This window comes from Mycteria americana, chromosome 1 (assembly GCF_035582795.1).
Source record: "Mycteria americana isolate JAX WOST 10 ecotype Jacksonville Zoo and Gardens chromosome 1, USCA_MyAme_1.0, whole genome shotgun sequence".
Lineage (NCBI taxonomy): Eukaryota > Metazoa > Chordata > Aves > Ciconiiformes > Ciconiidae > Mycteria > Mycteria americana.
The window spans coordinates 152621199-152634761 of NC_134365.1; the positions used below are offsets into that span (position 1 = coordinate 152621199).

Consider the following 13563-nt stretch of genomic DNA (forward strand, 5'->3'; position numbering starts at 1 on the left):
TGGTTCACTGCTAGATTTATTGGAATGTAGAGGAAAGAGTGCTGATAGGAGAGTCACATAGAAATATAGAAGAGAAAAATTGTCTATCCTATTGATCCCACAAAAGACTTACATGTAGTTGACTCCTCTCCCCTTTTATTTTTAGTGTTTGAAACTGCAGTTTTTTATTTTGAATAGTATCACATTTTCCCTGACAACTCCACTCTAAAAAAGACTTTTTCCTGAAGGTTCCTTGCATAAAAAAATGTGTATTTCTTTCCATATTTGCTCAGAACCTCTAGATTCCAACAGAAACTCTTAACGAAACTCCTGTTTGATTTTCCTTTTTTTCATGTATCCAGAAGAGTGGAAAACTAGCAATCACATCCTAGGGGACAGTGAAGTCCTCTCCCAAGAGATATTTAGCAAGCTTTTTCATTTTACTTTGCTTTTATTTAAGTAAACTGAAATAATTTAATGTGATCTGTTTTAATCATATTGTATCTCTAAGTACAGATTGACCTTTCCATGTAACTTTATAAATGACTGGGAAGGCTTGGCCAAAGAGACAAAATGTCTGGCATCCTTTAAAATAAGATGGAGCCTACTTACTTCCACAAGGTTCAGGATAATTTGCTGCCAGCCAACCATGTTCAGCTGGATTGTGGCAGCACATTATAAATGACACATGACTTGTGTCATCAATAATTAAGTAAATCAGTCAGTTTGTGACTATGCTTACAGAAGTTAGAGGTTCCTTCTTTCTCCCCCCCCAAACCTGCAAACTCTCTCTCCCCTGTTTTGCCTCCCATTTTGAAACAGAACTACCATAATCTGAGAAATACAGTTGCTTGCTGCAGATGTTCCAATTTAGGCTGACATGCAGTATTGGATTCCCACATGTAAGGAGGTGATGATTCAGGCATTTTCTACTGATACTTATAATAATCTTAATTATGCATGCTATTTCATGAGTTAGCTCCAGACTGCATCATTTGCCCTCTTAAGTGCTTTCTTTGATGGTTGAAGATGGCAGAGCAAGATATGTCAAAACAGAGCCTACCTTTCTACCTGCAGGTCAGACAGTTGAGAAGAGAAAGCATTCAATAGTGCTTCCTACTCTTCTGCTCACAATTTTCTATAGTTGGAACTTGGCCCAAAGTGGTCAACGACTGACAGATTCTCAAGGCTAGCATAAAATGCCTGGAGGCAAAACTATTATCCAAGTGCCAGCCTAGGTCTCGGAGAGTAGAATACTACTTCTGCATTCAGGTTAGCTCTTGCACAGATGTTCAAATGCTAAAGAACTTTCCCGTGCTTACCTCTTCCTCCAATGTACCCACACAGGATTACTGCGGACTAAGTTCTTCTTCTTGTACAGGAGAATGGGAAGGGATCTTTTCCAGGTGTTGCACTGAGTGGCTCTTCAGGTACTGGCACCCACAGCATAGACTGTAGGTAGTGCCTCGTTGCTGCAATAAGAGAGAAGCCAAAAAGAAGGATCAGTTCTTTTCTCAGAACATCTGGGGAAGACATCTGTATTATGTTAGATACTTGGTTTTGCTGGACACTTTATAGCCTTGACATCCTAACATAAAGTACCTAAAACATTATAGCAGGTACAAACCCATTACTTATTCTCTTAGTAGTCTTAGCATAAAGGAAAGCAAATGCTGCCAAAGTATTTTAAATAGATTCAATACAGGCACATGAATGGCTTGTTTCTGTAAAGAGTTCTACAGCAGAAAACCGCAGATTATTTTCTTTATTATTTGAATATAATGGTCAGAAAGTAACAGGAGTACTTGCTGGTTTTTTTTCTTAATCCAGATCCAATTTGTCATTCTCCTTCCTTGTTATTTCTGTGAAAGATGCATCGTATGTATTTCTTTAGACTTTCTGTGGAACCCCTGATGACTCAGAAGCTTCTGCTGCTACGGCTGTTTTAAAACCTGAAGTTTTTAAGTCATACTTTCTTGTGCTTTGTTACTTCAGAGACTGGTCTAAAGCCTGTTAAAATAAATTTTCAGCTCTGAATTGGCTGGTATTTTGGGCATAATTTTCTTTTTGAGGGGGGAAGAAATTTAATTCTAAATAACCACTTTGTCCTCTGTAGAGCATCTCCAAGAAGCATGGAAAAGTGTTAGGTGGTGGATCTGCAATTTCCCGAGCTCCAAAGACACCAAGAGGACCAGTTTTATTCTATAACTTTTCAGCTCCCATCCAGCTTTCAGCAGGTGAATGCAATCTCCTGTCAGATTAGTTTGTGGCCAAGGTGACCGCCTCCTCAACAACCTGGTCGCCTTGGCGGGAGTAACTTAGTGTCTGGGACCACAGCACGCTATGGGATAGTGCTTGGTCATTGACCGTCATGTGCCCTGCATGAATTTTAATCCAGCAGGAAAGACGTGAGGCCACAGGAAGGCACATCCCAGCCTTAAAACCAAAATGGAGCTTGCAGTCTGACAAAGATACAGATGGAGTTCACAACCTCCAACAGCATCCATAAACTGTACATTGGCAAATCCCTCATGTTGGCCCAGGAGGGCACGCACTGAGATGTATTTTCTGGTTATCTGGTGAGGTACACAGGACTTACAGTGTCTGCTCCCTATCTATAAATGAATCTTGGGAAGCATATACAATTTGGAAAACTACTGTTTTCTTCTATTTATTCTGAATATATGTATGTCTCCAGTACTTAGAAAAATCAATAATGAAAAGTTTATAAATCTGAACAGGTTCAGTAATGGGAATAGCAATAAATTTCCTTCTGTGTGATGAAGAGATAAAACTACTATTGCTCTGTGTCTACGGATGGGGTAGATTATTTGTATTTCTGGTTCTATTTTGGGCTGTTCCAAGCAGCTCCGCTGTACAGGGAAGGTGGCTCTAATCAGTGCTCATGTGACTCAATCAAGTTTACTTTGTCTCTAGGCCAGCCCTTAGACCTCTTTTATTTAGCAGTATAGGCACAGCTTCTGGACCTAATGTCAGCTCTGACTCAAAGTTGCTGCTAGGATCAGTAATGACATTAGTCTAATTATACAGAGACAAAAAAGTCTGATGCAAACCCTAGTCTAAAGAACAGCTCCAAATGATTCTATTATTGAAATACTGAATCAGCAATAGCAACAGTGATAAACATATGGAGGCAAAGCGTATGGTAGACAAATGACAAAGACACATTACATAGTCTAAAAGCACTTGCCAACTAAAAATAGGCCCAGACACTGCATTTGGATCTTTTTGGGCTGCCTCTGGCATCCATGTGGAATAAAACTATGTTCAGATGCCTCCAAATTACATCCATACAAGTTCTCTTTCTTTTTGAGAACTGTTTGTAATTTCAGTGGGGGCTACTCAAGCACATAAATTATGGCAGAGCTGGAACATAATACTGCAGAAAAGAATGCTCCCCAAAATGCCTTGCAGTGCTCAGCGATACCCATAAGCTGTGGAAAAAAACCCCCAACCAACAACCCTCAGACTGTGAAGAAAAGACGAAACAGATGCAGGGCTGTGATCCAAAGTGCGGTGAAGATTTGGGTAACACCTTCTTTCATGGAGATGGAAAGCTGTAGGAAGGAACAAAACAAGGGGCACTGCTTTACAAACAACGATCTCCGGCTATTTTTGATTCACCTTTACTGATTCTGTGCTCAATCCAAACCACTTTCACTATAAAATGAAATATGATCCCTCTGTATTTGGTGTTGTCACGTAAATGTTTTATTTTTATATTTGACAAATACTGTTGGAATAATGATTCTTGAAATCTCTCTCACAACAGACTTGATTGACAGCCCCCGAAATGCTGTGCCTTTTATAGCATAACATAATTGACAACTCTTAGGTAGCTAGCGTATGCAGGCTACGAAATGGAGTGTGCTCACTGCACGTTTGAAGAAAAGCAGGTGCAATGAAATAGTTTTTCTTATTATTAGCTTTTTAAAATAAAATTTATGTGTTTGCATTTAAGAAAGCGTGACTTCTGGATATATCAGCCTCAAGCCTTTCAATAGTGATGGGAAAGATCAATGCAAAACAATTTTTATGTCAAAAAGCACACACATGCCATAAAATATCTAGAAAACACTTAACTGGAACAGAGTTAAAATACTTGTGAATTCTCTGCATTTTTAAAATGCATTTTGTTTTTTTCAAATACATACTGATCAGCTTCTGAAACACAAAGCTTTCTGCCAAGCCAGCCTTCTCCAGTGCTCTCCCTAGCCAAAAACTCAAGTTTTTTGTTGCACACTGGACCTAGGTGTTCGTGAACTTTCCTGGGTCTAAAGAGAATCCAGAAAGTGCCCCTGGTTAGGCTCTGAGGAAAATTCTTGGCATGCGGATGCTCTGTCTAGCATCCTCAGACTCTGCCACCTAAACTCTCAGTCCCTGAATGAGCACTGGTGATTGATATCCCTTTTGGCATAGGTGCCCCAGAACTTCAGCCAAAATACAGCCTAAGGAAGAAAGGCACAGAGGAAAGAGAACAGAAAATAGTTTATAAGAATAACAACTTTAGTTCAGAATTGAAAAACAAATCTACTCTTTCATTTCTGTTTAGGGAAAACTGTAAAAAACTTAGGCATCTCTTCAGAAGTGGATTTAGATGATGGCATCCTGAGAAGTTTAACTCTCCTACAACTATTTGCTTTGTCTTCTGATTCATGGAGTCTCATCCTCTCTGCTGCAGGTTAGCTTGTTCTGTTGCATGGCAGCAGATCCTGCTCCATGAAGTCCTGCCCTCTTCTCCTGCATAAGTTTCTTGTATGTCTAAGCCTAAGATACCATTTTCAGCTCATTGCAGGTCAGGAGACTTTATCAGGGAAGTATCTCTGTATATTTGCCCTATCTTTCTGCTCTTCCGTAAGCACCTATCATTGGCCACTGCTAGAGTGAAGCCGTCAGGCTCAATGGACCTTTGGTCTGACGCAGTACTGCCATCCCTGCCATCTTTTCATCTGCATCTATGAGGCAGTGAGCTGGAGATCCATACATCTCCATCACTGCCACTGGGATGCCTGTTCCTCAAGGAACTGGTTTTCACACTATCCATACCAGTAATCTGAACTAACCTATGCTATCTACAAATCCCATCTCTGATTACAAAAGGACACCCCAAATCTCACTGCAGGACTGTCTGCATGTAGGCTGGTAATGTAAGCAATCAGCAAATTTGGACTGAAGCTCAGCCTTAGGTTTGTGCTCAAGTATTTGCATAGACTACACATGTGCCTCTCAGGCTGTCCCCTGACCCAAGCACATGGCATGCTCAGCCTGGTTTCCTTATTTTGCATTCAGTGATTTTTCATTTCAGAAACGTCAAGCCCCACACAGAAGCACCAATTTTCTTAATGTCAGGCTGTCCTTGAAAGACAGCACTCCAAAGCTTTTATCATCCCAAATTATAAGCTTACCCTCATTATCTAGTCTCAAAACAAAAGCAGGTAATGCGCTGCAGGCAACAGTCCCCAGTTCTGTGATTGCATAGAGCATGATTAGCAAGTTACACGAGTACATGGGTAATCAGGTTCATGATTTGAACAAGTTCCCAGAGTTGAACACTGCCCAAAGGCTCAACATTTTGAACCCAATGGCTCAAAAAGGACATTCCTGCCACACAAGAGACTAAAGATCCGCAGAGGACTTAGTGAAACATCAGGGTAGTTTGCATGGATTAGGTAAGCATCTACAGTCTGCCAACTACACGCAGAGATAGAAAGAGAAGCTCTTTGGAGTTAATCTTGGGATAAGTAGATTAAACATGGTTCTCTTGCATTTCCCTCCACCTCTGTCTTAATAAACTTTTGACAGAGGGATGGGGATGCAAGAGGTTGAACATGTAAATAACTTCCGCTCATTTTTATCTTACCTTGGCCTTTGCTAAAAATTGATTTTGAACTGGCAAACCCAGACTTCTGCCATTCGAGCAGAAGTAGCAATCCTTCCACCAGAGGGAATCCTTCTGGGACACATTAGCTGTGCCCACCACAGAAGTACATCTTCTTCAAAGCATCCCAAGTAATAACTACACGCACTTGCACTTAGCTATATGATCAGTCTAGAAACTGGTCACTCAGGCATCTCTGTAAAAGTGTCTTCCAGGGACAAGCAAGCCCAGGTAAAGTCCTTGGCAGCAGCAGGATGGTTCAGAAATATACCTGAAATTTGTGGAAAAATCTTCCACCTTGAAGGGGCAGCCATGAATTTCTAAGGGCTGACTGCTCTAAAGATCCAAAAGAGACACAACATGGCCCTTGTCATTAAATGCCGGACTCCACACATACCAAGTCTCCATTCAGCAATTTGTGAGAACAATTTTGTAACCTCAGAATGAAACCATGGACTGTATGGACTCTCATGTCATTGAAAACATGCTCCACACTGAAAAAGCATTTACCTTTTTTTCACAGTGGGTATAAGAGCTGCTACTTAGGGAGCTGGATTTACATCAACCCGTTTCCACGTACAAGTGGCCGGTATTGTATAGATGGCCCTGTTCCTCGACTTTAATTGACAATTAATTATATGTGGGGAATGAAAACTGTTCACTCCAGTGGCGCTTTGTTTCTGTAGAGCTGACAGGAGTGCGGGGTAACAATTGCTCAGCGCGGTGAGGACCAATGAGCTCCTCTGCTGCTGAACAAAGCCAAGCCGCGGGGTGACAGATGGCAGATGAGATTCACCACGGGCCTTGAAGAGGCCATACCATCTCCGGCTTTCGCCATGCCTTCAGCTCTGCTGGCTGCTCCTGGAGGTGAGTCAGTGGGACTGTGACCCTAACCCAACGCTCTTTTTTTTTCTCTTTGGAGAAACAGCTGCTAACCAAATACCATCCCTAAACACCCTGTGAATGAAAGTGCGGCTGTACTTCCCAGTGCTTGGCCAGGTGTGCACAGGAGAAAGACATTCCATTGCTCTCCTTCGGTGCAGCATTCACAGCATTCACTTGCATGTATCCAAGCCAATAAAAGTACTGACGGTTTAATTTTCACAGTTGGTAACTGCAAGAATAAATGCACCTTTCCAGGTGGCTTCTCCTTCACCTCCCTGCATGGGTGACTTCCCTTGCCCACCGCCAGTTTCCCTATACCCCCTTTTATATCCCAGGGAGGAAATCATATTTACGTCTGCATGGGGGGGAAGCAAGAGCCACCCATGAAAAAAGTGAAAAGAGAAACAAACCTGGAAAAGCAGAGATATAAAAGCAGAATGTAAAAATAATAACTGCTCCTAAAGGGAAGGCCCCAGTAAGTCTAAAGTAGAAGGTTTCTTTAATTCCATTTTTAATTCATTTTCACTTCTCCTGTGGTACAAAACACTACTGCCAAAATCCAATCACCTCTAAGGGTATATACTCTGTAACTTGGGGAAGTGATGAACACTCTCAAGCCCTCAAGGTTCAGCATCCAGATTAACATCAGCTTGGGAGGTGACAGGATTGATACCCCCACCCCCACCCCCCCCCCCCCCCCCAGCAAGAGACAACTGCTGCACCTCTAAAAAATGGCATTTTTTCCCTGGAAAGAACCCCAACGCTAGGTTGAAATACGCTTTTTGCTACAACTCTCCAGAGTAGTGGTGTTGCACCAGACATGCTGCAATTTCCAACGCTACCTGCTTAAACAGGAGTCTTGATTTTCACCTTGCCCTTCAGAGGTGGGGTTCACCAGAGCAGAGCCCACCTCAGGTGACAGGCATACGCCTGGGGCCTACTGCTGACCCGGTCCCCAGTGCGACCATGATGCAAGTTATAAACCATCATTTTAAAGATCAGTCTGAATCTTCGTAACGCTGATGTGGTTTACGTTTCAAATACATGCTGACAACCCACCCGCCGCCCGCTCCGAAACACCGCCGCCGCCCCCGCCCCACGGCGCCAGGCCCCCCCGCCTGGCGGCCCGGGCAGCGCACGGCACAGCAGGTGGCAGCGCGCAGGCGCGGCCCCGGCCCCGCCCCTCTAGCCCCGCCCGCCAATCGGTGGCGCCGGGGCCTGCGGCGGAGAGCCGCCGTGCCGTGCCCTCCTCTCCCCTCCCCCCGCGGGGCGCCGCGGTCATGGCGGCGGCCGTTGGGCGCGTGCTGCGGCTGGGCGGCCGTTGGAGCGCGGCGGCGCCGGGCGGGCCGTGCGCCCAGGTGAGAGCCGGGCCGGGCCGGGCCCTTTCCCCGCCGCCGCCCGTGCGGAGGCCGCCTGCTTCGTGCTCTGGTCCCCCGGGGCTCTGCTTGGGGGCGGGGGCTTCGTGCGGTGGCAGCAGGGGAGCACGAAGGCGGCGGGGGCGTGGGGAAGCGGACGGCGGCGTGTGGAGGCGGCGGGGCTGCGGAGAGGTGTCCCCGTCGGGGTGACACCGTGGTCGGCCGGCCTGCGGCCTACGGGGCGCCGGCGGTGCGTGCGCGGGGCTGGCGCCGAGAGGAGGCAGCGCTAGGGTGGAGGGTGCAGGGCCGGCGCCGCGTTCAAGTCGGCCCTTCAGTGAGCTGAGTTTATTTCTCTTAACGTAAAGAAAAAGCGTAGTTAGGCCCTGATTTATTATATCTATCACCAGAATTAACAGAGCCATGCATGGACCAAAGCCATACACAAAAGTGAAGTACTTTTAAGGTGGTAGTTGTTTAGGTTGATCACCTTGAATTGCGTTTGGTCAGCAGGGAAGTAGATAATGAGGTCTCCCAGTTCCTGCAATGGAGAGAGAAATGCGCTCTGCAAGTGCAGCAACTTCTGATTAAACAGAACTACCTGTTTATTTCGAGAGATACTGGTGTTCAGCTGATTGGCGTTTAATTAAAAAGCTTAGCTGCTGTGAGTATTGAGGACAGCCACTGTGTTTGTGCAGAGGTATTTGATACACCTGTATATATATTTAATCAGTGACCAGCAAGTGGATAATAAGGCATGCTGGTAACACTTTCAAGTTACAAAGTAATTTAGGATAATAAGGGCTGAAGAACTGTTGGGTGACTGAACTAAACCAAACCATGGGGTAACAGAAGACAGATGCAGTAAGGAAATGAAAGGTGATACTGGAAGGAGCAATTTGAACTTTATATTGATTACTTCTAGATTCACTTTAGGGATGAAGACCTGGTGCCCGTGTGGGTAGCTCTTTACGCAGCAGTCAGAAGTACATGCGCTTAAGTTGTACAAGGAATGAGAAAGAGACCAAGCCTGAAAATATTCTAACACTTGATTTCGTTCTCAGTTGGAATAATGTGTTGCTTTGGTTATTCTATATCAAAGGTATGATTATGACAGTAACTCAGTTTTCCTGTCCAGGCACCTGCTTGAGTTTGAGCTGAAAACGATTTGTAGTGTAAATGAGGAAATGATCTTGAAGGAGTAGTCACTGTAGAAGGTAGGGCTGGAAAGGGCCTTGGGAGATCATTTGTCTACTCCTCCTGCCCCCAGAGATGGGATCAATATCTAAGCCTATAGCTATATACGAATCATCTAACTGAATAAGAAGGGAAGTAATGGGAGGCAGGACCCAGGGAACTTAAGAGACTCTTCTTTCCATTTAAGTATAGTTAACCTGTGGAACTGTTTGATGAGGATGTTCAGGATACTAAGTATTTATGTGAATGCAAAAAGCAACTTAAGAAACTCGGAAGAAAATTCCACTGAGGACTGTTAAAAACAAGATATCAGCATGTCTTTGAACCGCAGATTACTGAAAACTGGGGAAGTGTCCTGGGAAAATTATCACTACTTGTTTGTTCTCTCCTTGTGCCTCTGATACTGGCTGCTGTTGAGGACAGGATAATAAGTTGATGTACCCTTGTTCTGACCTGCTATAACCATTTCTTACATCAAGCACTTATCTGTCCTTACTGTTAGAGAACTTTTTTATGATGCCTATCCTGAAAGTCCCTTGCTGGAATTTAGTTCATTATTTCTTGTCCATCTTAGTGGGGGAAACAGTTTAATTTCTTGGGTTTTTTTGTAGTTGAAAGTGTCTCGCATTGAGAGAGGAAATGGGAGAGAAACTTTGTAATCCAATTCCCTTAGCTTTGACTGAACAACAGGTTTAGTTTCCTATTCTAATAAGCAAAATGCAGAGATTTAGCACAATTGATAAAGAAAAAGAAGTGATCTAGCTTAGTTACGGTCAGTCACTTCTGATATGATTGAATAGCTGCTCTCAACAGAAGAGTTCAGAATACCATACATGCTATTTCATTTGATTGGGTCAGGTACCTTATCTAAATCGCTGTGGATGGTATATGTACTGATACCAGGAAGAGGTGATAGCACTTTGGTGACAGTCTTTCAGAACTACGTGCTTGGAATGGAGTAGCTTTTTCTGCAGTTGTTAACTAAGCTAGAGTTGAAGAGCCTGTTAGTATTTGATAATTTGTGCCTCAAAACAACTAGAATCTAAATTCTGTTCCCCGTTATGCGCATCTGACACTTGCCATGTATCTATACATTTAGAGCTATCTTTTATTTCCATAGTATACAGTATAAGCAAAATTTAATATGTAGATTTGGTCAAATATGCACAGAAAGTAGATTTTCTGCGTGGGGGACATGCAGTTTTACAGTTACCTGTTAAGAGACTTCATTTTGAGAAAAAGTTTTTTCTGATGAAATACTTTGTGAAATCAGGTTTAAAAAGTAATATTAAATCACTTATGCATATTTGCTGACACCTTGTGATACTTTCTGATGTGTTTTACAAAATGCTTCTTAAAACATAAACCTGATACTGGTTCACCTAATTTGTAGGCTGCCTGAAATATCAGATTGTGTAAATATTGTTTAAGTAAATCAATTAAAACAGCACCCTAGAAAGCCAAAACTCGCCTATTGAACAAAAAGTAATTCTATAGAAACTCAGGATGGGTCTGAGCATTCACATTCTGTACGATTGCTACACAATACATGTTTTTTCTTGTGCAACAAGTGACCAGAGGACCCCTGTTGGTATCCTATATGTCTACTGGGTTCAGTACCAGTAATCGGAGCAATGGGCATAGGGCAGCTTTAGTCCTGCATGCTGATGTGGTTATACAGCTCCAGCTCCGCATCTCCTAGTGTATTTCTATCCCAAAGATAACTTTTTAGTACAAATTTGTGTGCTGCATGGTTTTGGAAGAGGAGATGGTTGAAGTCTGCCAGCTTAGAGCATGGAAGCAGCATGAAAATGGTGCAACTGCATGTGTGCCATGTCATTTGGGGTCATCTTCTCTCTCTGTAACTATGTCATGTTGTAAAATGGACAGTGTTTTCTCTTGAATTCAAGCTTCCTGTCCCCGATTCCCCTTTCCTCCCATTCCAGAAGTACGGGAAGCTTGATTCCTCTGTTACTGATATGTGTTGATTTTATATCCGTATAACTCCAGTGAAGCAAAACGAACAGGACGAGTAAACAGACAGATCCTAGTTATTTCTCTTCTTGGAAAAAATAGGCCAGAGAAGTTGAAGTTGTCTGAAAATGCTTATTTTTTTTTTCCTAAGGCAAATTTTATATAAGCTGATTTTCTATAAATTTACGGTCTCCCTAGAAAATCAGGATTTGCAAAACTGTTTTAATGCTAGGTTGCTCTGGAAGGAGTCGGGAGTGGAGGGTTAATACCAACGAGTTGTGTCCAGAAGTAAAGGCTTTCCCTTCTCCCCTGTCCTGGTGAAAAAGTCTATTATTTCAGGAGTACTGTTAATAACCATTATTATTTAAAAAACGGTGAGGCTGCTGTGTGCAGTAATACTTTATGAAATGTGTAAGAAGGGAATGCAAACCTCTGTGGTTTCCTCTAGAAAGTAGAGGAGCATGCTTTCTGGTTTGACTGAAATGCCAGAAGCATTTAGCTGTGCTTTGCAGTTCTTGCCTGTACCACCCATGAAATAGTACTCTTATCCCAGAAGAGGTACCCAATACAATAGATACTAATTTGCATAAGAGGCTGTTTTCTAATTATGAACAGTTTGTGTGTCCAGGGACTTTTGATTAGTGACGAATTGAAACTAGGGAAGAATATGAATAGCTTGAGGGAAGGAGGACAAAAATGAGAAAATTACAATAGAAATTGACAGGAATAAGATGAAAGCAATCTTTTTTAAAGTATTCTGCTTAAAGCATAGCAGAGAGAAAGCAATTTTGGGCCAAGTAATAAGGAATCATATGTTCATTAACAAGAATTACAAATAATTAGTTACTATTAAGACAAGTAAGACAGAAGATGAATTGAATTCTTTCCTGAGGAGTGACTAGGAGAGAAGAATAGGGAATATGCAGATTTACCTCTGCTTTCCTTACTGCTTTCTAAGGAAATCGCCAGATCCTTGCCTGTGGAAAATGTGTACATTTAAAATTTTGATTATTTTTCTTTTAGTTCTGTATATGTCAATGTAACCTCACAGAAAACATGAATATCGGGGAGGGGAAGGAAGGGGCAAACCAGGACTAGCATTGTATATGATACATATAAGCTGTGAAGAAAACAAAGCAACAACAGGCTCTTCAGCACCAATTCTGCCTTGGAGCTGTTTTTTAAATCTTTTCTGGCAGAGGTATTGGTTACTTTTCTGAGGTATGTACCTTGGGGTGCATATCGTTATCTATGTCAGGTTGTAAAAGCATAGAGGGTCAGTTCTTTCCATCTTGTGTGACCTTGTTATTCAAAGATTACCTTCTATATCAAGCCTTACTGAATTCATAGGACCTATCCTGCAACATAGGCATGTGGTATACATAGGTTTAAGGCAGGGTATTGTAGTCTTTATTCCAAATTGAAATTTCAAGTGGGCTTGTTAGATTTTGTATATTGAATCCTGAGACAGTCATGGACAGGTAAATTGATCATGAATAGCTTTACATATGTGCAGGAAATTGGATGTGTTGGACCAGTTGATCCTGGGCTGCCAGATGTCCAGAATACCAACTGGGCTCTGTGAAAGTACAAGAAAAACTGTGTTTCATTTCCTGTTTGTGTAGGACTTGACCATGTAATACAAAACACCCAAAGCTTCTAGTCACAGGAGAAGTTTGTGTAAACTAACTCATGAGTTGGTGTATTCAAGTCAAGGAGAAGAAATATGCAAGTGGTTAGATTTTTTTTTTTTCCCCCCATTTACTGTGACCATTTGGTACCATCTTGTCATTAAAGTATAATCCAGTGATGATTGTTGTATCTTTAAAAAGGGTATGGATACCTTCTAGTAAGTCTCTTTCTCCATTAGAAAGCAGCGCACAATGGAGAAGGTGCATTCCATCATGACTGAGTGTCTGCAGATTCACCTTGTTAGTGTTACTAACATAAGGTGGAAGTTTGATCCGCTTTTGGGTTTGTCTTGCAAATATGTCCATGTAATCTTGTTTTGATGAGACGTGTGCATATCATTGTGGTTATAACTAGGTTTGAAGATTACCACTGTATTTGTATTAATTATAGGAAGATAGCGAGTATTTTGTGCTATTTGTATTAGCTTAACTCAGAATGGTAAAATCCATCAAAATGGTCAGCATGTCTAAATTGCGATCTGGAGAAGACAATTCTTGTGACTCGGAGAACATTTAATCATTTCAAATACTAGCTTTATTCTGTTCCTTATAATAAGAACCCTAACTAGTTCACTTTGTGGTGTGT

The 13563-nt window shown here is 42.3% G+C and overlaps 1 protein-coding gene across 1 annotated transcript in view; it reads left to right on the forward strand.

Annotated features, from left to right (window-relative positions):
* The first annotated feature begins 7947 nt into the window (after positions 1–7947).
* The window catches only part of MRPS9 (mitochondrial ribosomal protein S9), a 34864-nt gene continuing 29248 nt past the window's right edge, over positions 7948–13563 (forward strand). The window contains exon 1 of the mRNA XM_075524876.1: positions 7948–8121. Within this exon, the coding sequence (XP_075380991.1) occupies positions 8044–8121 (78 nt within the window). The 5' untranslated portion in view covers positions 7948–8043. The remainder of the gene's footprint in view (positions 8122–13563) is intronic.